The following is a 25,998-nucleotide window of genomic DNA, read 5'->3' on the forward strand; positions in this document are numbered from 1 at the left end:
AGACTTGCATGCTGTGTTTTCACAGACCCTCATGAAGTAAGGAAGTAATTCAGGTTATATTGCTGCATAAAGGAGAATTGGACACTACAAAGGTAAATAAAAACTTATAGCTCAGCCCATGATAACCTTTCCTAATACCAGTGTGCTCTAGTTTTCTTCTTGTGTCCTAAGGAGGATGAACTTCCTTTTTTTTCTGCTCTTCTAAGTAAGTTGTACTTACACCAATTTTCTTTCTAAAATCTTCAATCAAGATTTTTCTCTACATTACTGCTGGAGCTGGTCTTTTCAATTGTAGCTATTTAGCACCGCCATCGTCAGCCTAGCCTGTTGCAGGTGTGGGGGGTACGTTCTGTATCTGATCTGCCCACAGCGCTGGATCCATGACCCATTGAGATTTTGCTTGATTCTGAATTGCTCCTGTTTTTACCTTAACAAGCTTGCCTGTGAAGAGTTTCAGTGTTCTGCCTAAATTAAAAGGGACCAATCCATTTCTTATTGATGCGGTGCACACTGAAACTAGAGGATCAGCCTGCTGCTTGTATTAGTTCTATTCCAATTTTTTAGCCCTTTAGAGCTTATAAGGCCACAAAGACTTTCCTATTGCACCTGCTGTTCTAAGTGTTCCTTTTTGGAGACTGGAAACACTGACAAGATGTTTGTTCCCCATCAGTGTGTTTTAGCCTTATACCAGTTAAAAGATAATTTTGTTAAAATTTGGCTTTGCCAAACCCTGACTGGATTCTTATAGTAATCACCTACAAGTTAGTTTGCACTGCCCATTTTTACTCCAGACCTCTAACCTAACATCCTGTAATTTTGGGATAAGTCAGTCCACGTCTTAGGCAGATCGAGGGTACTGAGAAAGAGTCCTTCCTTCACATCTTTTGGAAGATCCTTATAATAAATGACAGCCTTTTGGGTTAGAGGGGAGTCCTGGGTGGTACAGGGGACTTGATCATCAGAGGAATCTCATCCCCTGATTGACGTCCTAAAGCTTCAAGTAAAGTCATTTGGCTGGCTTTGCAACACTGGAGAATTCTGCTAGAAGAGCACCTGATCTGGATGCAGATAGACAATGGCATTTGCACTGGCATATATTAACCATCTTGCTGCAGCAAGACACGTACAGTGGATCCTGCGTTAAGCAAAACTTCAAGTTCCAGGCTCGTCTGCTATGTACATTGCAGGTGTGAACGATCGGCGTGCAGAAATTTCAGTCGGCAACATCTAGACCCAAGGGAAGGTGTTCCATAGGCTGTGCCACAGATGGGGATGCTGAATGTGAACCTTCAGGTTCAGCAACTAAATGGAGAAGTTTGGCACCAGATAAGGGATGTTCTACTAAAAGCAGTGGATATTCTGGTGACTCGGTACACCCTGATCTTTGCTGTTCTCGCAAATACAAAATATCATTTTCAGTCACCTGGTATTAGAGTTGCCCAGCATGGGCTATACAGGCTCCCTGCCTATTCAGACAACATCACTAGGGATGAGACGAACACCCCCCGGTTCGGTTCGCACCAGAACTTTCGAACGAACCCCAAATTCGTACGAACTTTAGAACCCCATTGAAGTCTATGGGACTCGAACGTTCGAAATTAAAAGTGCTAATTTTAACGGCTAATATGCAAGATGCTGTCCTAAAAAGGGTTTGGGGACCTGGCTCCTGCCCCAGGGGACATGGGTCAATGCCTAAAATGTTTTTAAAAATGGCCGTTTTGGCGGGAGCACTGATTTTAATGACGATTAAAGTGAAAAAAAAAGTGAAATATTCCTTTAAATATCGTGCCTGTGGGGGGCCTGTAGTATGCCTGTGAAGTGGCACGTGTTTCCGGTGTTTAGAACAGTCCCTGCACAAAATGACATTTAACGGAAATAACGTCATTTAAAACTGCTTGCGGTTTTAATGTTATATCTGGTTCCTGCAATATGGTTGAAAATCATTGAGAAAAATGGCATGGGTAGCCCTCCCTGCCCATTACCAGCCCCTTTGGGTCTTGTATGGATATTAAGGGGAACCCCGTACCCATATTGAAAAAAGGAAATACGTGTGGCCCCCAGGCCCTATATACTCAGAACAGCAGTATACAGGCGGTGCAAACAAGACAGGGACTCTGTAGCTTTGTTGTGTTAAGTAGAATCTGTTTGTAATTCAGAGCACGCAGACAGCACACACAATCTCCTACCGCTGACTGCAATCTCTATTTAAAACGAGCAAGATAGTTAGCTATATAGGTGGATATAGCGGTGTATACTGGGTTCAGAGCACGCAGACAGCACGTACAAGCTCCTAACACTGACTGCAAGCTCTATTTAAAACGAACAAGATAGTTTGCTATATAGGTGGATATAGCGGTGTATACTGGGTTCAGAGCACGCAGACAGCACACACAATCTCCTACCGCTGACTGCAAGCTCTATTTAAAACAAGCAAGATAGTTAGCTATATAGGTGGATATAGCGGTGTATACTAGGTTCAGAGCACGCAGACAGCACGCACAATCTCCTAACACTGACTGAAAGCTCTATTTAAAACGAGCAAGATAGTTAGCTATATAGGTGGATATAGCGGTGTATACTGGGTTCAGAGCAAGCAGACAGCACGCACAATCTCCTAACACTGACTGCAAGCTCTATTATAAAAGATAGATATATCACTAGCTATATAGGGGAATATAGCGTTGTATACTGCGGTCAGGGCACACAGACAACAACCACTACAGAAGAGCAAGAACGAAAAATCAGCCGATAACGATCGGTGTATACTGTGTTGAAGGTACACAGAACACCCACTAACTGCTACAGACGCCAACAGACTACACAAGGCCGCCACGCTGGCGGCCTTGTATAGTGTGGGGCGTGTACTACACAGCCTGAGCTATCCTGCCTGTGGCCAATCATGGCTCTCCTCGCTGCCGGCGCTGTGATTGGCTAAGCATGCGGGGTCACAGTGCATGTTTGGCCAATCATGAGCCAGCAATGCACTGCGCCATTGCAGTGCATTGTGGGCCGTGAGCGCCACACGAATTTGGCGCGAACGGCCCATAACGTTCGGAATTCGCCGAACGGGCAAACATACGATTTTCGAGTCGAACATATGTTCGACTCGAACACAAAGCTCATCCTTAAACATCACATAGTGCCTCTCAGTAATCTACTCCCCTTTTATCAGACAGCTGGTCTGGTCCAAGCACCTGCACTCAATTTAAACTTAACATAAAGATGGGGTTCATTTACAAAAGGCAAGTGCAGTTGCACTTTGCTGGGGAATTTTACCCAGAGGTTAGTGAATGTTGTCAAGCTTCACTTTGTAAAGAATACCCAATCAGGTGCAAGAAAATTAAAACAAAAAACATTTTTGCTTGCACATCATTGGATGATGGAAATCAGCAGAGCTCCACCACATTCAATAAACTCTGGGGATAATTCCTTTGCAGACCGTACAGTGTATTTGCCTTTGCCAGTGCCTTGACACTGTTGATTATTTATTGTTACTTTGATACAAATACAGTCAGAAGTTAGGCTCGGTTCACACCGTACGCGGCACGACTTGCCGCGCCGCGACCTGCCGCGACCTCAGCGGCGACTTGCAAAACGACTTCTGTATAGAAGTCAATGCAAGTCGCCCGAGGTCGCCGCAAAAGTAGTACAGGAACCTTTTTTCTAAGTTGGAGCGACTCGAGTCGCTCCTATTAGAACGGTTCCGTAGTACAGAACGGGGGCCACTTGTCAGGCGGCGAAGTCGCCTGGACAAGTCGCCCCTGTGTGAACCGAGCCTTAGAAGGGTGATGGAAATGTATTGCATAAAAAAATAAATGTTTTTGTAAAGCAAATAAGGCATTGCTATACACTGCATGATGAATGATTAAGTTTATTTATATTAGCTCATCTACAATTGTGGCTAGCCATTAATCACTTGCTTACTGGGCACTTAAACCCCCCTCCTGCCCAGACCAATTTTCAGCTTTCAGCGCTGATGCACTTTGAATGACAATTGCGCAGGCATACAACACTGTACCCAAATTAAATTTTTATCATTTTTTTGACACAAATAGAGCTTTCTTTTGGTGGTATTTAATTACAGCTGGGAGTTTTATTTTTTGCTAAACAAACAAAAAAAGATGCAAAAAAAAAATCATGTTTAATAGTTTGTTATAAAATTTTGAAAACAGGTCATTTTTCTCCATTGAAGTGCGCTGATGAGGCGGCACTGATAGGCTGCACTGGTGGGCACTGATAGGCACAGTTAAGGCAGCACTAATGGGCACAGATAAGGTGGCACCGATAGGCACAGATAAGGCGGCACTGATGGGCACAGATAAGGCGGCACTGATGGGCAAAGATGGGCACAGATAAGATGGCACGGATGGGTGGCACTAAGGGGCACTGATAGGTACCACTGATAGATGGGACTGATGGGCTCTGATAGGTGGCTCTGATGGGCACTGATGGGCACTGGTAGATGACACTGATGGGCACGGATATGTGGCACTGGGGTGCAGCACCATTGTTGAGGCAGATTGTGGGCACTGATGGTTGGCACGGTGGGCACTGATGTGTGGCACTGTGGGCACTGATGTGTGGCACTATGGGCACTGCTGGGTGGCACTGACGGGGGCACTTATTTATTCCTGAGGTGGCACTGGGAGGGGGCAGGTGGGCACTGGTAATCCCGATCTGATGTCCCGATCATGGCCGCCGGTAATCGGCTCTTTTTTTTTCGCGAGGAGGAAAAATAGCCGATTACCGGCTTCGTTGTATCACATGATCAGCTGTCATTGGCTGACAGCTGATCACGTGGTAAGGGGTCAGGATCGACCCCTTGCTCGGATCCATGATCAGTCGAGTCTCATAGACTTGCCGATCACAGAGCGTGCCGCGTGCAATATGCATTTATCATGCAACTTACGATTTAAAAACAAACAAAAAAAATTGTCTGTCGCTGCTCCACTGTAAAACATATGGAGCTGTATTGATGTCCTTCTAGATCAGCCTTTCTCAACCTTTTCAACACAGAGGAACCCTTGAAATAGTTCTCTGGTCTCGGGGATCCCCTGCTAAAAATGAGAAATCTACAACTTATGATACATTAGTGTGATGGTCAGTGGGAAAAATGGGCCTTACACTTTTGGTCATTGGGAAGAATTACCTCCTTACAGATAGCTAAAAAGATAAATGGTGTTGGTGGGAACTTATTCGAGAGGCAGAAATGGCCCAATGCTGAGGGAACCTCTATCAACCTCTGAAGGAACCCTGGTTGAGAATCAGTGTTCTAGACTATTGTACCTTCATGACTGCCTATTCCCCAGAAAAGTTTATGTTCAGACCTGAGTTGTTTTTTTTTTTGTCTCTTTTTTTAGGCTTACCATTTTCAAGGATCTGTTATTTGATTGTTATTTCACAAGCTTATCCTAGGATGGTTTGGTATGCTCACAAACCAAGTTAGTTTATGATCACAAAATTCACGCAAGACTCTTTTTTTTCATGCAGTTATCCTCACAGACGAAGAGGTCCAGAGAAAGAGGGAGATGATATTGAAACGTAAAGAAGAGGAAGCACAGCGAGAGTCTCAAAGACCCAAAATATCTGAAGAACAACAAAAAATGATTGATATACTCTTGGAAGCTCATAGGAAGACCTTTGACACAACATACTCAGACTTCACCCAGTTCAGGGTAATTAAATTTTTTTAAATTTTTATTAAAGTATAACTAAAGGCAAAACCGTTTGTTTGTTTTTTGCGTTTTAGGAAAAAGTTTTGCCTATAGTTCTACTTTAATTGCAAAACCAGTCAAATACCTTATGCATTTCTTTATAAAAAAAAAAAATGTTTAATGTTATAATAGAAAATATAGACTAAGGAATAATCGTGTCATGGTGTGAGCATCACATTCACTTATTAGTCAAGGAAAATTATGATTAAAGTTGTTCTATTTAAGATCTTTGCATCTGGAGGAAAAAAGCTTTAACTTCCTCATACGGAAAGATTTCTTTGCAGTAAAAACTTTGAAGATTTTCAGTAGATTTCCTCAGGTGCTAGTTTTAGCTGGATGCATTTAGAAATAAACCGAATAGGTGTCTAGGTCAACTAAGCTCAATGTGGTGAAATGCATTAGAAGGGGTCTCTGGATGGGGTCTACAGCTGTGGCTATTGCTGGAATAAACCTTGATCTTTTTGTATGTCTTCAGTGTGCAGCTGTCTTTCTCTGTATCCTTGGAGCGAGGACAGCTCCTTTTCAGCCTGCACTGAACTCTAGGAAGTATAGGAATTGTTTGCCTCAAGTGGAGGATGGCTGTATGCTGTCAAAAAACTGCACAGAATTTAACAAATTATTATTAATATGTAAGTAATAGCACCATACACTGCTGACCGAGTGGGAATATCTGATAGCTTTAACCACTTGCCTGCCAGGCCAATTCTGACATTTCTCTCCTACATGTAAAAATCATAATTTTCTTGCTAGAAAATTACATAGAAACCCCAAATAATTATATATGTTTTTTAAGCATAAACCCTAGAGAATAAAATGGCAGTCGTTGGAACTTCTTATCTTACACTGTATTTGTGCAGCAATTTTTCAAACGCTTTTTTTTTTGGAAAATAAACAGATTCATTGCCCTAAAAGATAAAAAAAAAGTAAAGTTAGTAAATTCTTTTGCATAATGTGAAAGCTGATGCTACGCTGAGTAAATAGATTCCTATCATGTCACACTTCAAAATTGCACACACTCGTGGAATGGCGCCAAACTTCGGTACTTAACCACTTTAGCCCCGGAAGGATTTACCCCCTTCCTGACCAAGCCCTTTTTTGTGATACGATACTACGTCGCTTTAAGTGACAATTGCGCAGCCATGTGACATTGTACCCAAACAAAATTGATGCACCGTTTTGCCCACAAATAGAGCTTTCTTTTCGTGGTATTTGATCACCTCTGCGGTTTTTATTTTTTGCGCTATAAACCAAAAAGCATCAATTTTGGAAAAAAAACTATATTTTTAACTTTTTGCTATAATAAATGTCCCCCAAAATTTGTTTGAAAAAAAGACTTCCTCAGTTTAGGCAAATATGTATTGTTCTACATATATTTGGTAAAAAATCGCAGTAAGCCTATATTGATTTGGTTTGCACAAATGTTATCGCGTCTACAAAATAGGGGATAGATTTATGGCATTTTTATTATAATTTTTTTTATTAGTAATGGCGGCAATTTTTATCATGACTGCTACATTGCAGTGGACAGATCGGACAGTTTTGACACTATTTTGGGACCATTGACATTTATACAGCGATCAGTGCTATAAAAATGCACTGATTACAGGGAAGGGTTTAAACAATAGGGGGCAATTAAGGGGTTAAGTGTGTTTTCTCAATGTGTTCTAACTGTAGGGGGATGGGCTCACTACATCATGACATAGATCACTGCTCCCGATCACTGCCCTGTCATGTTGTTAGGCAGAACAGGGAAATGCCTTGTTTACCATTGCGGTTTACAATCGCAGGCCACCAGCGGACATCGAGTCCGCAGGACCCGCGAGCATGACGTACGAATGCGTCGTTTTGCGCACCTATGCCACTTTTTTCGTGATGTATATTGGCGTGAGCCAGTCGGCAAGTGGTTAAAAATCCCCAGAAGCGACGCTTTACAAATTTTGACTGGTTACATGTTTTGAGTTACAGAGGCCTAGAATTATTGCTCTCGTTCTAACGTTCGAGGCGATACCTCAGATGGCAGGTCCTCTTTACAGTGAGATGGCAAGGCAGGTCCTCTTTACAGTGAGATGTGGGGTCAATAAATCCCCACATCTCACCTCTAGGCTGGGATGCCTGAAATACCCCCCCAAAAAAACGGTCTCAGTTTCCCAGCCAAGGCAGCGCCATTTTTTAGAATGCAGAGGCCGGGTGTGATGTCATAATATCGCATCCAGCCTCCGAACGATCTGGGAACCATCTGGTTCACCGGAAATCTCTATGGTCAGTATCCAGAGCCGGTGGCTCTTCTTTCCTGTTCGCTGATGGCAGCGGTGAGCCCGGAGAAGCACCAGAGGGCATCGGGAAAGCGGGGGCAACCCCTCTTGTTGCCTGTAAGACCAATCAAGCAGCTGAATGGTGTAGGGAATTGCTGGCTGAAAAAAGATATCTGAATGATGTCTGTAACTGCAGACATCATTCAGATATCACTACACAAATTCAAGGACTTTAAATGATGGCCAGCAGGCAGGAAGTGAGTAAAGAGATCAGGAAGGATTTTTTTTCCTGTTTGAGCAAATTGAAACACATTTGAAAAACAATGTTTGCCTTCCTCTGGATCATTTGTGGGTTTACAGTAAGGTTCTGTGGATGCAGGTTTGTTAATTTACATATATATTTCTTTTTGTATTGGTTGAAATTGATGGTCATGTGTTTTGTTTTTTAACCTGATGAACTATGTTCATCCAAGGAAACATCTCGCCAAGCTCTGCTAGTGGGACTTTTCAAATGAGGATAGGCTTCACCTCCAATGTGAGAGTAGCTAGAACACACACACACTTTCTATTGTGATCAGTTTGGTCAGGTGCTCCATGGTAATGGCTTTGAGAAACCAAATCCCCTCATTGCTTTACACTGCCTAGCTGACTGTTCATGTGTCTGTCCCCTGTCATGACATCATGCTAGGTTGCTTAAAGTGTTTGCAAATGATTACTAATTAATAATTGAAAAGCAAAACATTTTTGTATTGTATAGATATGACAAAGCATAAATACCCTTTTACCTTTTTTTTTTTCTAAGTGATCACATTCCCTCTGTTCTTAGCTGCATAAGCAGCAGTACACTAAGCTTCCCAGTGACAGGCTGTGCATAGTGGTCGTGTGTCAGAGCATGTCTGAACATTAGAGGAGAGCACACAGAGTACCCAGCAGAGTTAGAAAACTGACCACTGATCAAAAAAACTGATCAGTTTTTAATAGGGAAGCAAGGGGACTAGCAGGAATGACAGAGATTTCACACAAAGAGAAAAGGATACTTTCTCATACAAGTACAATGGTACAGCAGACACATATCGGGAATATGAAATGTTGGGATAACAAACGCTTTAAGAACCTTGCAAGAACTCCAGTGAGGACCCATTAATGGATACTTGTGACAGCAAATGGGCAGCACCCAGACTGTAGTACAGACAGGATCCTCTCACACTATGGACCAGAAAAAAGAAGATCTGAGTCTTGATGTTTTACGTGGTTGACATTTGTAACTAATTGGGGTTTTCTGGTAGATTTTTTAAAATAAAACAAGATGGGTTAGGTTCGGGGGTGGCAGAGAAGAGGCTTTTTTCCTCCTTGGAGATTAACTTTAATTGGGACTAGGCAAGAAGAATAACCATATTTTATGTAAGTACATTTATCCTTTAGGCTGCTTTCACACGCAGACGGTTAGCGGTAAAGTGCCGCTCATTTGAGTGGTGCTTTACCGCTGTTTAAGCATTGCTTTTGTGCCGATTTTCAGCCGCTAGCGGAGTGCTTTTAACCCCAAAAATGGAGTTAAAAACTCCTGTGTTGCGGGACTTCTGAATCGCTTTCAGGCGCCTCGGAAGCACTGCCCTTTTATTGCAATGAGCAGGAGCGTTTTGGGAGCGCTGTATACAGTGCTTCCAAACCACCCCAAAGATGCTGGTTGTAGGATTTTTCCAAATGTCCCGCAATCGCACTACCCGGGTGTGAAAGCACCCATTGTAATGAATGGGAGGCAGTTTTCTGGCACTTTACAGGCGCAAGTTCTTGCGCGAAAACACCTGAAAACGCCGAAAGGGGTCTTAAAGTAGGACAGCAGGTTGACTCCTGGTCTACACTTCCTCTGACAATGTTTAGTCATAATGAAACTTTGAAAGGTATTCCAAAAAGAAAAAAAAACTACCTCCTTTGCTTTTTCCCCCCCTATATTTGACTTTTTCTAGCTGTTTAATAATGTTGCATTATTATTAGTGTATGTAAGTACTTGTCATACAATAAATGCTTTGGTTGCTGTTTTAAAATTAACTTTTGTCTCTGCTGGGAGGATTTATTCTCATTTCCTATCCAGATGAAACCCAGGGCAATGCTGTTAGCTGACGTCCTTATAGATGGCATGATTCTAGATGGTAGTGAATTCCCAATGGTTGATAGAACCTCTCCACCTAAAATATGTACGAGAAAAAAGGAAAGAAGGAAGGAATTAAATTTTGAATTTTCTTTCTACTTGACTTGGATCAATTTTATTTTTTTACATTTCCTACGTTTTTAAACTGGCCTTTTTTTCCTAATCTTTTTAATTTTTTTTTTTTTTTTTTTTTTTTAAATGCACAGCCTTTGTTTTGGTATTTAATACAGCAACCTGTTTTAAGACTCATCAAATAAGGGCATGTCTCACTCCTCTGACTCATTAGCTTGTGTGCACATTTTAGCTTGCAATATTGAGCTCTGTAAACAGATTCTTATGATAGGCAGATTAGGAGAAAAACGTGAAACAGAGCCTAACGCACTACCTCCTGCCTGCAAAGATAATTGAATAATATTTATACACAGCACTTCATATTTACCAGGCAAATTTTTTTCTTCCCTTATAATAAATGAAGGGAAATATTTACAAAACCGTTATACATTCCCTTTAATCAGGTAAAACTAGTGAATGCCATTTCAAATAACTTTAATATAAGTAAGACCCCTTTCACACCACACCGCCCATTGCGTCGGCGTTTTACCGGTGGATTTGCGGCGCATTTCAGGTGCTAGCGGGGCGCTTTTACCCCCGCTAGCGGCCGCGAAAGGGTTAAAACCGCTGGCAATACGCCGCAGTAGCGGCATTTTGCCGGTGGTATTACAGCGCTGCCCCATTGATTTCAATGGGGAGCAGTGGTGGAGGAGCGGTAAACACAACGCTCCTTCACCGCTCCAAAGAAGCTGCTGGCAGGACTTTTTTCTGACGTCCTGCCAGCGCACCGCTGTAGTGTGAAAGCCCTCCGGGCTTTCACACTACACACAATGGTGCAGCTTCTTTAGGGCGGATTGCAGGCGCTATTTCTAACGCTATAGCGACTGCAAAACGCCCTGGTGTGAAAGGGGTCTAAAAGTAACTATTCAGTATACTTTTTGTAATAAAACAGTACTATATCTTGATCAAGAACATCTCTTCCTGTGATTCACTAGCTACCTACGGTTGTGATCATAAGTTTACATACCTTGGCAGAATGTATGATTTCTTGGCCATTTTTCATGGTTAGTGTTTGGCTGAAGCTATTCATTATCATTCAACTGTGTTTACTCTTTTTAAATCATAATGACAACAGAAACTACCTAAATGACCCTGATCAAAAGTTTACATACCCCAGTAGTTATTACTGTGTATTGCCCCCTTAAACATCAATGACAGCTTGGAGTCTTTTGTGCTATTTGTGGATGAGGCTCTTTATCTTCTCAGATGGTAAAGCTGCCCATTCTTCTTAGCAAAAAGCCTCCAGTTCCTGTAAATTCCTGAGCTGTCTTACATGAACTACACGTTTGAGATCTCCCCAGAGTGGCTCAATGTTCTTGAGGTCAGGAGATTGAGATGGCCACTCCAGAACCTTCAATTTATTCTGCTGTAGCCAATGACAGATCGACTTGACCTTGTGTTTTGGATCATTGTCATGTTGGAATGTCCAAGTACGTCCCATGTGCAGAGTCCTGGCTGATGAATGCAAATGTTCCTCCAGTATTTTTTGATAACATACTGCATTCATCTTGCCACCAAATCATCAGTGATCCACCTCCATGTTTCACAGTAGGAATGGTGTACCTTTCATCGTAGGCCTTGTTGACTCCTCTCCAAATGTAGTGCTTAAGTTTGTGGCCAAAAAGCTAAATTTTGGTCCCATCACTCCAAATGATTTTGTGACAGAACATTTGAGGCTTGTCTTTGTGCTGTTTGGCATATTGTAAGCTGGATACTTTGTGGCATTTGCATAATAATAGCTTTCTTCTGGTGACTCGACAATGCAGCCCATCTTTCTTTCAGTGCCTCCTTAGTGCATCTTGAAACAGACACGACACATGTTTTCAGAGAGTCCTGTATTTCACCTGAAGTTATTTGTAGGTTTTTCTTTGCATCCCAAACAATTTTCCTGGCAGTTGTGGTTAAAATATTAGTTGGTCTACCTGACCGTGGTTTGGTTTCAACAGAACCCCTCATTTTCCACTTCTTGATTAGAGTTTGAACACTGCTGATTGACATTCTCAATTCATTGAATATCTTTTTATATTCCTTTCCTGTTTTATACAGTTCAACTACCTTTTCACGTAGATCCTTTAACAATTCTTTTGCTTTCCCCATGACTCCGAATCCAGAAACGTCAGTGCAGCACTGGATGAAAGCTATGTCATAGGGCCTGTCAGGACTCCAGAAACTCATTGACCTTTTATACACACACACACACACACACACACTAATTACAAGCAAACAGATCATAGGTGAGGATGGTTACATTTAACAGCCATTCAAACTCCTTTGTGTCAACTTGTGTGCATGTCATCAGGCCAAAATCACCAGGGTATGTAAACTTTTGATCAGGGTTATTTGGGTAGTTTCTGTTGTGATTATGATTTAAAAAGAGTAAACACAGTTGATTGATAATAAATGGCTTCAGCTGAACACTAACCATGAGTGAAAGAAATGTTTTTGTGTTATCATATTCATATTCTCTGAAAAATTAAGGCTCCTTTCACACATGTGGGCCGTGTGTCCATATTTCTATTGTCCGCCTCCGCAATTGTCCGATTCTGCAGACGGAGGAAAATCCTATTTTTCTATCCGTCTGCAGAACGGATCAGATGAACACGGACAGACGGTCCGTGCTCATCCGATCCCCCATAGAGGAGAACGGAGAGCTGACAGGGCATTCCCTGCACAGTGTGCCATGACCGCCCTGTCCTCCTCCGGCTCAGCGGGGACAACGGAGCGATCCCCGCTGAGCGAGCGGATCATCACGGGGCGGATCATTACTGATCTGTCCCGTGTGAAAGGGGCCTAAAGCTGGAGTAAACCCAGTTTCAAAAAACACTTACATTCCCGGCATACTGGAAATGCTAACTTTCACATTGGTTGTGCTCTCAACCAAACTTTCAAACCATCCAATGGCTGGAGTCATAACTGATCACATGTGCAGCATTATGGCAGTTGAAGAATTATTAGAGGTCAAGATGACCGCTTCCTTGACTGAAAACGATAGAAGGGTTTACTTCCACTTTAAGCAATTATAGCATTAAAAAAAAAAACACTTCTTTAGGATAAGACTGCTGTGCTTAAAATGCTTCTAACACCAACATACATAATGAAACAATTATGTAAGTAGAAATGTTTTAACTTCATGAAAGTTAGCAATGTAGGTGATACTTGGCTTTAGGCATGAATAAAGAATTATTTAGAATTATTTAAAATATTTAAATTTCCTAGATATGAATGATATCTGTAAATATTCATATTTTAATATAATCCACCTTTTAGTCTAGATTTATCACCCCTTTAAGCCTGTAAGAGGTTTTTCTTTTTTAAATCTGTCACAATGTGCCACACCCAGCAATGGCTTTGTTAAACAAGTACTACAGGTTATCCAGTTTTAGAATAAACCACATCATTATTAGTGTCGTAAGAGGGCTGTTTGTAGTATGGAAGAAATCATCACAAAATCACTAAAAAAACAAAACACGGTATCTCACAAAAATGAGTACACCCCTCACATTTTTGTAAATATTTCATTATATCTTTTCATGTGACAACACTGAAGAAATTACACTTTTCTACAATGTAAAGTAGTGAGTGTACAGCTTGTATAACAGTGTAAATTTTCTGTCCCCTCAAAATAACTCAACACACAGCCATTAATGTCCAGACCACTGGCAATAAAAGAGTACACCCCTAAGTAAAAATGTCTAAATTGGGCCCAATTAGCCATTTTCCCTCCCTGGTGTCATGTGACTTGTTAGTGTTACAAGGTCTCCGGTGTGAATGCGGAGCAGGTGTGTTAAATTTGGTGTCATCGCTCTCACTCTCTCATACTGGTCACTGGTAGTTCAACATGGCAAAGAGCTCTTTGAGGATCTGAAAAAAATAATTGTTGCTCTACATAAAGATGGCCTAGGCTATAAGAAGATTGCCAAGACCCTTAAACTGAGCTGCAGTACGGTGGCCCAGACCATAACAGGACAGGTTCCACTCAGAACAGGCCTTGCCATGGTCGACCAAAGAAGTTGCGTGCACGTGTTCAGTGTCTTTTTCAGAGGTTGTCTTTGGAAAATAGACCTATGAGTTCTGCCAGCATTGCTGCAGAGGTTAAAGGGGTGGGGGGTCAGCCTGTCAGTGCTCAGACGATATGCCGCACGCTGCATCAAATTGGTCTGCATGGCTGTTGTCCTAGAAGGAAGCCTCTTCTAAAGATGCACAAGAAAGCCCGCAAACAGTTTTGCTAAAGACAAGCAGACTAAGGACATGGATTACTGGCACCATGTCCTGTGGTCTGATGAGGAGTACAAAGACAAGTGTGTCTTGCCTGCAGTCAAGCATAGTGGTGGGAGTGTCATGGTCTGGGGCTGCATGAGTGCTGCTGGCACTGGGGAGCTACAGTCCATTGAGGGAACCATGAATGCCAACATGCACTGTGACATGCTAAAGCAGAGCATGACCCCCTCCCTTCGGAGACTGGGACACAGGGGCAGTATTCCAACTTAACAACCCCAAACACACCTCTAAGACAATCACTGACTTGCTAAAGAAGCTGAGAGTAAAGGTGATGGACTGGCCAAGCATGTCTCCAGACCTAAACCCTATTGAGCACCTGTGGGGCATCCTCAAATGGAAGGTGGAGGAGTGCGAGGTCTCTAACATCCACCAGCTTTGTGATGTCGGCATGCAGGAGTGGAAGAGACCTGTGAAGCTCAGGTGAACTCCATGTCCAAGAGGACTAAGGCAGTGCTGGAAAATAATGGTGGCCACACAAAATATTGACACATTTTCACTTGGGGGTGTAATCACTTTTGTTGCCAACAGTTTAGACATTAATGGCTGTTGAGTTATTTTGAGGGGACAGCAAAATGACACTGTTATACGATCTGTACACTCACTACTTTACATTGTAGCAAAGTGTAATTTCTTCAGTGTTGTCACATTAAAAGATATAATAAAATATTTACAAAAATGTGAGGGATGTACTCACTTTTGTGAGATACTGTATATGCTACTACCCATTCTGTGCAGAATACTACTTTAGTTCTCTGGACTGCAAAACCAGAAAACACTTTGTATAAAGTGGATCTACCATTGATACTCCAGTACTGATAACCATACCAAATTTTTTACTTGGAAAGCCAGCTGTGACTCTTTGTGGCTTCACAGCCAGCTCCTCACTGTGAAAGCCATGCTGCTCTTTGTGAACGGTCCTGCAGCCTTCTGGAACCCTTTGACGTGTTCCAGAAGGCTGCAGGCAAAAAAGGGGCGGGGGTGAACTTCCACCCAAAGGTTCCATACGATCCAAGTGGAAGCTAGTACCTGTCAAAACCAGGTACCCGCTCTCCCCAAAAAATATGGGGGACGGAGGCCTAAAAACGTAACTTCCCCTTTTGGGTTAATTTCCGCTTTACGTACGCTCATGTAAACAAGGCCTAACACACACACAGGGTGTCAAGGTTTTCAGTGATTCAGCCATCTCATTTGTATTGTGAGCAGGATCAGTAAAGCTCAACCACTGCAAAGCCGAAAGATTACCCTGATTATGTAATGGACAAATATGGCTGCACTCATGTACCTATATAATTACAAACGATACATAAAATGTTTTCATAAATGCACAAGAATATTTACATCAAGCTATTTTTTATATGTACTATACAAAATATCTTTGAATCTTTTTTTATCTTTGATCTATTCTGCAGCTTGATTTTTTTTTTTTTTGTGCAGCCTCCAGTAAGAGAAACTCCAACAAGAAGAATTACAAGATCCTCATCTGTTCAAACACAGAATTATTCCTCAGACTCAGACCCCTTCAATTCCTCTCCAGGTAAAGATTATAATTATAATTCATTCTTTTTTTTTTTTTTGTCATTTCATTAAATATAAAAATAACTCTAAAAACCAGGGTCACCCTAAATGTAAGTTTTTGAAATGTATGTGTATACAGTACATGTATATACATGTATTTATAAAGTGTTTACCATAAATTAGTACACCCCTTTTGAAAAAGTAAGATTTTAATCAATATCTCAATCAACAATTTCCAAAATTTTGACAAAACTGATTTTCTTTATCGTACATCACGAGACACAAAGCCACAGTAATTACTGTATGGGTTATGTGGCACCTTCAGGTGATGGACACTGGCACACCCTAGACAGGAAGTTCAACTCCCCATATAACCCCTCCCCTTACCAGGAGTACCTCAGTTTTTTTGCCAGTTTCTTAGGTGTTGGTCACGAGTAGGGATGAGCTCAGGCGTGTTTGCATGGTCCACGTGCAGAGTCCGCCAGGAAGTCGACACTGCGCTAATCCTCCAGCCCAAGCCCAGGTAAGACGTGGGAAGGGTTTTTCTTTTTCTTTTAAAACCTCCCCCACCTGGACAGCTTTTCTCCAGGAGGCAGAAGGAGCATGGGCCAATTGGCGGTATGCCGTGGCGCTGCCATAACGGTGGTTCTCCATCCATCAACTCTCCTCCACCCCAGCCTTCCTCTACATGCGATCTGGTTGGATTAGAGGCCTGCTCGTGCGAGAAAACAATCTTTTTTAAAAAGAGTTGGGAGGTGTGGTGGGAAAATGGAGAAGGTGGCTTATCGCCATTGACGTGCCTCAGACGTTCACAGAACCCAGTGTCATAAGTGTATAATACATTTGGGTGGTAGCTGTTTCTTAAAGCACAGTCATTCATTTTCTCTCTCTCTCATTTTTGGCACTCAAGATAGTATTGGAAGTTTACAGTTGTAGAAAATGTGTGACTTTACGGCATGTGAGCACTGAAAGTCTTGCGTGTTTTCTTTTAGTGCACAGGAAATTGCTTCCAAAATGCTGCTCATGATCAGCTAGTGGTGTGCTTTCAAATGGATGCATTCACTTTATTCACTCAGTGCAGGGAGAGAGGTATGAGGGGGATTTTTGTTTTGCTCCTTTTTTCATTAATAAACATTGGGCATGCAACAAATTCAATGAAATTCATGAGGACACTGGGGATAAGGCTGTTTTTTGTGTTTTATACATTTTCCAAATGTGTGTTGTCTGTTTGCCATATATTGAATATTTATTAGAATGATACAGACAATGAAAATAATTCTTATGCATAGTTCAGTGGGATTTGCTCATCAACATTTTACAGAGTTGAACTCCATGAACTTGTAAGTATCGTTGTATATTATCAGGAAAAGTGTTTTTTTTTTTTTTTTTTTGTTTCATTTATTTGTGGTGTCTGAGATGTTTGCAGTCAACCTGTGTATTTCTCACACTGTACAAACACAGACTGACTTACTTTAACCAGTTCCCGACCGCCTGCCGAACATATACTGCGGCAAGACGGCTCTATTGCGCAAAATCACCTACCTCTACAGGATTTTGTCAATAGCCACTGGGGGGCACACGCCGCTGGAGCCACGATCACACGCTGATTGGCCACAGGGGGCGCCAATCAGTGATCCGCCAGGCCCACTGATTGGCTCTCCCTGTGGTCAATCAGCGTGCAATCGGGGCTCCGGCGGCACGTGCCCCCCAGTGGCAATCGCTCCCCACAGAGACAGAGCAGCGGTCTGCCAATGTAAACAAGCAGACCGCCGTGCTATCAGGCATGGACACTGTAATCTAGTGTTTCTGCTAACTGGAAACACGGATCACAGTGTCCATGCAGTGAGCCGATCCCCCCACAGTAAGAAAGCACAATTACGGAATACACTTAACCCTTTGATCACCCCTGATGTTAACCCCTTCCCTGCCTGTGTTATTTATACAGTGTCAGTGCATATTTTTAGCACTGATTGACTGATCATAGGCTTTTATGGAGTTGAGTTTAGATGCTTTGGCAAAAGAATGTCAAAAGCTCCTAAACTCAAGTTTAGGAGCTGCTAGTGTACATGAAGCCGTAAGCTTTTCAATTTATCTTCTTCGCTACCTTCCAAAAGCATAAATAGAAGCTGTGCCTCCAGATCGTTGCAACCACTGAAAAACTTGGGAACCAAACCCTATGCTAGGGGTACCCAACCAGTGGCCCGGGGCCACATGTGGCCCGCGACCTCCTTCTCAGGGATGGTGGGTTGGCAAGCCCAGATTGCAGGTTGCCTACCCGCCATGCCAGAGCATCAGTGTTGTGAATGAAACCAGCGGTAGAGAAAGCAAGCAGCTGCAGAACAGAGCTGCATAAGCCAATGCTTTCTGTATAGCACCGCCTCCTGTCATAGGTGGAGTGATACCAAGTGCACTCTGCCTGGGACAGCAAGTTTATTACTAAAATCACAGTGTATATAGGGACATATCTGTTCTGCAGTGGTTACTGGGCTGCTTTCAAACTGATCTGCAGGTGTAGTGTAGTACACCTGTGGCTTACCTGCACTGAGCCATAGACTTCTGGTTTTACCTGTGGGTTTGGTGCACTTTCAGAAAGTGCACCACACCTGCAGGATATAATAGAATTCTATGTCAAAATACAGCTAACCTGCAGGAAAGCCACAGATGCACTGTGCTGCACCCACAGTGTGGGTAGCCCGCAGACCATCAGTGTCTGACCCAATCAGACCCTCCATTCACCTCTCTGGAGCGGTAGATATAAACAGACTTGTGTCCGTTTATACCTGCCTACCTCCAATCAGATCTGCTAAAAAAACAGAAGTGGGATCCGTCCCCTTCCATTTGATCAGATCAGAGGCCCTGTGTCTGTGTCCACTTTGCATAGACAGAGTGGACACGGAGCTGTTATCTGCCCACTCTGCTCATTGTGGCCCGCACCTGGTTACGAAGTCGCTTAAGTAGCCCTCGCTCTTCAAAAGGTTGGGTACCCCTGCCCTATGCTCTCTGGGCAGCCTATAATTTTGCTTTTGGCACTGGATGCTGCATGGGCCCTCACCTTGACACCTAGTGCAATGTGTGTAGTCAGCCACAGGGTGCTATACAGGTCCAGAGCTGTGGTCCATCCCTGTGAAACCCAGTACACGGTGACCCCTTCGGGTGCAGTCCTACCGTGACAGTCGAAGCCTGGACTTTATATATAGTCCAGGGTTGTGGACAGGTAAGACAGGGTCATCCTCTATCTCTGACAGTTACTGTGAAAATTGAGGCTGTTTGGAATGCCTTCACTTTACAGTGTAAACTTTTCAAATTTGCGTTAAAATTCAACAACAAAAGCCTTTCACCATGAGGATTCGTTACAGGACAGTCTACACCTGTGTTGCTGCTTACTCCTTCCAGACATGCTTACCCTATATTCCACACCCTTCCTTGTCAGTACCCCACAGCAGAATACCTTCACCAATAGTTATTGAAGAAGCCAGGCGAAAGGAATCCACAGCTAAACCTCAGGTAAACATTCACTCTGCTAAAGGTCAGCATAACACAACCTCAGAGTGGTGATGCTTCCCTTGCATCAGGGCAGGAACCAATTTTAGCTCCAGTCTCTGGATCCGATTCTAACTCACTCTCAGGCTTGTAACAGGCCCGAACTCCTATAGCCTCATATAATACAAATCCTCCCACATGAGTACCTGTTTATCTGCAGCCATCTCATCTCTATAGCTATTCAAAGTGCACAGTTTAGTCACACTATAACAGCAAGGTAGGGTCATAATTGTGGCGCCCACGGTTGGACATGTTCATGAAAGCTTTGCCAGTGTCCATTCACCTCAGGTTACAAGCCCAAAACCCAGGGTCTATGAAAGCTTTGCCTATGTCCTGTACTGCACTCCAAGATATGGAATTCACAGATAAGTGAATTCAAAAAGAAAATCATTACTCTTTTTCCTAGTCTTACTTTCACTTCACTTTAATTCAGCAGTGCAGGGAGTCTAAATATGACTGTGCAGTTTGATGGGTTCCAGAGTTAGATGCAGTTTTCTCTGCAGTGCCACAGAGTTGAGCAAACACACCCCCTTCCATTCTGTAAAAATCCAGTCTGGGCGAAGAAGCTTGTGCTGAGAACTGTGGCTGTTTCTGCTTTATTACAGGGGCGGTGCTTTCTATTTAGTTTTTCTTTTTAGGGAAGTGGCAGAGTCACTTTAAAGTTGTTCTAAAAGCTTTTTTTTTTTTTTTTTTTTAACCTTTAAAGTGGTTTTAAGGCTTCATGCACACGTGACGCAGATGCAAATGCTGCTGGACACATGTTAAAACCGGCATTTAGAAACGCGCGTTTTGCCGCGATTTTTACCGCAATTTAGCGGCGTTTTACCGCGTTTTACCGCGTTTGCGTCTAGAAGCGTTTAGTTAAGCTAACATCATAGACCCTCCCCAGCTCAAAAAAACAGTATTATTAACTATTTCAGCAATTTTGTGAGACCAGAGTGAGTAGCAGCAGCTGTGAGAGCTGCAGTGTACTTGTATTTAGCGTGTCACTTGCCACGGCACCTGCCACAAGTTGTGGATTGTCCACTTGCCACGTGACTTGCCACATCACCTGCCACGTCACCTGCCACAAGTTTTGTATTGTCCACTTGCCACGTCACTTGCCACAAGTTGTGGATTGTCCACTTGCCACGTGACTTGCCACATCACCTGCCACGTCACTTGCCACGTCACCTGCCACAAGTTTTGGATTGTCCACTTGCCACGTCACTTGCCACAAGTTGGGGATTGTCCACTTGCCACATCACCTGCCACAAGTTGTGGATTGTCCACTTGCCACGTCACTTGCCACATCACTTGCCACATCACCTGCCACGTCACTTGCCACGAGATGTGGATTGTCCACTTTCCACATCATCTGCCATGCCACCTGCCACAAGCTGTGGATTGTCCACTTGCCACGTCACCAGCCACATCACCTGCCACAAGTTGTGGATTGTCCACTTGCCACGTGACTTGCCACATCACCTGCCACGTCACTTACCACATCACCTGCCACAAGTTGTGGATTGTCCAACTGCCACGTCACCTGCCACAAGTTGTGGATTGTCCACTTGCCACGTGACTTGCCACATCACCTGCCACGTCACTTGCCACATCACCTGCCACAAGTTGTGGATTGTCTACTTGCCACGTCACTTGCCACATCACCTGCCACGTCACTTGCCACAAGTTGTGGATTGTCCACTTGTCACGTCACCTGCCACGTCACCTGCCACGTCACCTGCCACAAGTTGTGGATTGTCCACTTGCCACGTCACTTGCCACGTCACCTGCCACAAGTTGGGGATTGTCCACTTGCCACATCACCTGCCACGTCACCTGCCACAAGTTGTGGATTGTCCACTTGCCACGTCACTTGCCACATCACCTGCCACGTCACTTGCCACGAGATGTGGATTGTCCACTTTCCACGTCATCTGCCATGCCACCTGCCACAAGCTGTGGATTGTCCACTTGCCACGTCACCAGCCACATCACCTGCCACAAGTTGTGGATTGTCCACCTGCCACAAGTTGTGGATTGTCCACTTGCCACGTCACCTGCCACGTCACCTGCCACAAGTTGTGGATTGTCCACTTGCCACGTCACTTGCCACGTCACCTGACACAAGTTGGGGATTGTCCACATCACCTGCCACGTCACTTGCCACATCACCTGCCACAAGTTGTGGATTTCCACTTGCCACGTGACTTGCCACATCACCTGCCACATCACTTGCCACGTCACCTGTCACAAGTTGTGGATTGTCCACTTGCCACATCACTTGCCACCTGCCATGTCACTTGCCACAAGCTGTGGATTGTCCACTTGCCACGTCACTTTCCACGTCACTTGCCACGTCACATGCCACGTCACTTGCCACGTCACCTGCCACAAGTTTTGGATTGTCCACTTGCCACGTCAGCTGCCACGTCACTTGCCACAAGATGTGGATTGTCCACTTGTCACATCACCTGCCACATCACTTGCCATGCCACCTGCCACAAGTTGTGGATTGTCCACTTGCCACGTCTCCAGCCACATCACATGCCACAAGTTGTGGATTTCCACTTGCCATGTGACTTGCCACATCACCTGCCACATCACTTGCCACGTCACCTGTCACAAGTTGTGGATTGTCCACTTGCCACATCACTTGCCACCTGCCATGTCACTTGCCACAAGTTGTGGATTGTCCACTTGCAATTGCAATTGTTTAAAATATTTTTCTAATGGTTTTTCATCATTTGCAATCATTTTTGAGATTTTTAATGTAAAAAAAAGGTCACCTTTAAAAACGCATATAAACGCGGCTAAACGCGGGTGCCGCGTTTACCCGCGTTTTGCGTCTGAAACGTGGAAATTTTTGCTTCTGAACGCATTTATTTGCTTCTGGAAAAACGAGATTAAACGCAACTGCATAAAAACGGAAAAAAAACGAGACTGTGTGCATGGACATATAGGATAACATTGAATGAGTTCAGGGGCAGTTGAAAAAACTGTCCAACTGCATCTGAACGCGCGTTTAACTGCGTCTCGTGTGCATGAGGCCTAAACCTTTACATATACCCAGCGAGAGCTGATTGGAGGGAAGGGGCACACCCCCATGCACACAGGAACAGAGCTGAGGCTGTCAATTACAGGATGTGTGCTGGAAGTCCCTCTCCTGTCATCTTTTTTTTCTCTTGGTGTGAGGAAAATTTGTGACAAGCGACTCATGCTTATAGCAGAGGCATGAAGCAGTAGAGATAAATAACACTAAGTGCTCTTATATGAGACAAATACACACTGTAGAGGGATATGCTTTGTTCATATTTCATGTTTCAAGGCCCCTGTTTTATAACTGCTAGATTGGCCTGACTGGTTCCTGCACCTTGCATTATTTTGTTACCCCCCCCCCCCCCTTTAGGGGTGCTTTACTACCAGCACAATGCTGCAAACTGTCTTTCCAAACCTTGGTCAGTGATTGTTTGCACAACTCCTGTTTGCAGCTTTTCTATATGGCATAACCCTCATTTTAACAGGATTACTGATATTCCAGTTTTTATCATATGTATATTATTTCTTTACAGAACCATCAGAGTATGGCTTTTTTTCAAGCTCCTTATTTGGCAACTACAACAGTGATAGTTCCCCTGGGGGTCCCGGTGACCTGACAATGCTCCCACATCTTGCAGATCTGGTCAGCTACAGCATACAGAAAGTCATTGGGTTTGCCAAAATGATACCTGGATTCCGGTAAGAGCAACAAATAATTAAATCAGTGGTCATCTTCATATCTAAGCATTTAGCAAATGTTAATAACTGCAGTGTATTAAAACGCTATGTGGCATTTGTGTGGGAAACTAAGGATAGCCCAGAAAGTGAAAGAGAGAATGGTGAACACTCATGTATTTTCTGTTGTAGAAGGCACAGTATGTGACCTTCCCCTGTGACCCAGGAGCCGTTGGAGGAAGAATTGGAGGGTACAAGGCTGGGATTTCATTTAAAGCAGATTTCATGGCTAGAACTAACAAAGCTTAAAGGATAACTTCAGCTTTGGTAACAGGTTACATGTTACACCCATATTCAGGGTGTAAGATGCACCGGCCCCCGCTCCCCCAATCTGCCATTCTGACAGCTAGCGGGAATCTTTTCCCCCACCGCCCATGCACTGTCACAATCTGCAAACAATCCAGTCTTCTGTGAATGGTAAAACTACAAAAGCCTTTGCGGCTGTCGGCTTGTAGTTCCTGACTCGGTGTGACTGCTTGGCCATATCGGAGGTAAGGCCAGACAGATACACAGACAGTCTGCAGGATCGTGCAATGCTTTAAAGGTCCATTAAAAAAAAATAATAATAAATGCATAATTTTTTTTCATGCAAAAAAATTTGCATTTTTTTTTGTACAGGTAAACTTATCCTTTAAAATTGCTCTCACACCCTTTCTAACACCTATACTAACTACCCTATAGAGGATCCTTACCTATTCTTAGGGCACTCCAGTCTGATCATGTGATTTTCCCAGCAGTCTGCTTCAGGGGAGAGGAGAGAGCATCAACAATGATTGGAATGATTGGGTGGTGGCATCACCTATAGGCATACTGTGGGGTGTTTTTTGGCTGTCCCTTCTGTCCACTAAAGATAGCCACTGGGAGTTGATTACATGACTGGGATGGAGCGCCCTGAAAATATAAGCATCTTCCTTCTACAAGGTAGCTAGTACAGGTGTTAGAAAGGGAGTGGGAGCAGTTTTATCTCAGTTCTAGCCTTAAAGCGGATGTAAACCCCCCATATACCCAGTGAAGTGTACAGCCTCAGATGATGCACAGGGATGAAACAAATCTCCCTACATGAGTTTTACATGTATATCTTCTGTCTTCATCTGGATATATTGTTTAGAAAGTGCATGTTCTGTTATTAGCATTTTCACTTCCTGATTCCCCTGTAGGAGGAGATCATTGCTAGGCACTGTGAAAGAGAAAGCTGCTTGGGGGAAAGGCACCCCCCGCCCCCCATATGCAGGGGTTGTCTTTGTATAGTTTAGCTGGCTGCTAACCTATTTATAGCAACCTCCTCCGACACACACTTCTATCTCCAGGCCTCAGAGAGCTTGTCAAACATTCTCAGGCTTTTGACAAATGGAGCAGGAGAAAGCTATGAGACACGGGGCTTTAAAGAGCGATAGCAAAACACTACAGATATGGTTGTGCTCCTAAGTCCAGAAACACACTGACCTCTTATACACACACACTAATTTCAAGTGAGGGTGGTTTCCTTTAATAGCCATTCAAACCCCTTTGTGTCAACTTGTGTGCATATTATCAGTCCAAAATCACCAGGGAATGTAAACTTTTGATCAGGGTCATTTGGGTAGTTTCTGTTGCCATTATGATTTAAAAAGAGTAAACACAGTTGATTACTAATAAATGGCTTGAGCCAAACACTAACCATGAGCGAATTCTGCCAGGGTATGTAAACTTATGAGCACAACTGTATATGTGCCCCATCTCAAATTTCATGCATTGGGTTTACATCCACTTAAATTTCACATTAAGTGTCAGTAAATCAATCCTGTTGTTGAAATTATTTAAGGCTCGTTATATTTTTTCATGTTGGAACATTCCTTGTTAACCTTTTGATGTTGCAAATACCCTTTAGCTCTGGTTCACACCAGTGCAACTTGTCATACGATTTGACAGTTCAAAATCGCATGACAGGTCACTCCCTATTTGTGGCAATGGAACTGTTCAAATGCCACTCAAGTAACAGCGGCCTTGAAAAAGGTTCCTGCGCTACTTTTCTGCATGGTGACTTGCCTTGACTGTTACATTAAGCCACAAGCCGCCATGAAATTGCACATCCAAATCGCACTGATCTGCAGCTTTGGAATCATGCTGTGGGAATGCGATTACAAAGCCACGCCGGTGAGAACCAGGGCTTATTGAAAACTTGGTAAACTATTTAAGCGAGAACAAATTTCTAACCGCGTATCTGGTTTTTGTTCGATAAAGTCCATTAATTCCAAAATCAAATGTTAAACACAAACTTAATCTTTCAAATGACAAATGAATGTTCTAAGAATTTTCTTTGAAATGTTATCCCTCTCTGGCCGGCTTTAGTAATCACTGACCCTTATGCATCAGCAATTTCATGAATAGAAATAAGCCCTTCTTTTAGTAATGGTATCAGATTAATGGTAATGGTATCAGATTCTAGTTGTAATTGCAGTGTGGTATGTCTGAATCTGTAGGGTCAATTTGTGGAGTTCCCTGATAAAAAGTGCGACAGAAGCTGAAGAAGAGAGATTACAGCCACATATTAAATGTGTTTTTGCACTTATTGACATATCTTAACCAGCAGCATAAATGTTCAGAAAAATTGCTTCCAGCTTAAGTCTAAGCCCATGTACACACGGTCGAAGAATCCGTCGAAATGTGTCCTATTGGACCGTGTTGTCGCATAATCCGACTGTGTGTG

At 43.3% G+C, this 25,998-nt stretch overlaps 1 protein-coding gene across 3 annotated transcripts in view; it reads left to right on the plus strand.

The window, feature by feature from the left end:
- VDR (vitamin D receptor) overlaps positions 1 to 25,998 on the plus strand; it is a 242,269-nt gene that overhangs the window by 192,358 nt on the left and 23,913 nt on the right. For all 3 annotated transcript variants that reach the window (XM_077483753.1, XM_077483751.1, XM_077483752.1), the window contains exons 4-6: positions 5,491 to 5,675; positions 15,936 to 16,035; positions 23,111 to 23,276. In XM_077483753.1, coding sequence (XP_077339879.1) covers positions 5,491 to 5,675; positions 15,936 to 16,035; positions 23,111 to 23,276 — 451 coding nt within the window. The remainder of the gene's footprint in view (positions 1 to 5,490; positions 5,676 to 15,935; positions 16,036 to 23,110; positions 23,277 to 25,998) is intronic.

This window comes from Lithobates pipiens, unplaced genomic scaffold (genome assembly GCF_037356315.1).
Source record: "Lithobates pipiens isolate NorthernLeopardFrog02 unplaced genomic scaffold, aLitPip1_a1.2 Scaffold_16, whole genome shotgun sequence".
Taxonomy (NCBI): domain Eukaryota; kingdom Metazoa; phylum Chordata; class Amphibia; order Anura; family Ranidae; genus Lithobates; species Lithobates pipiens.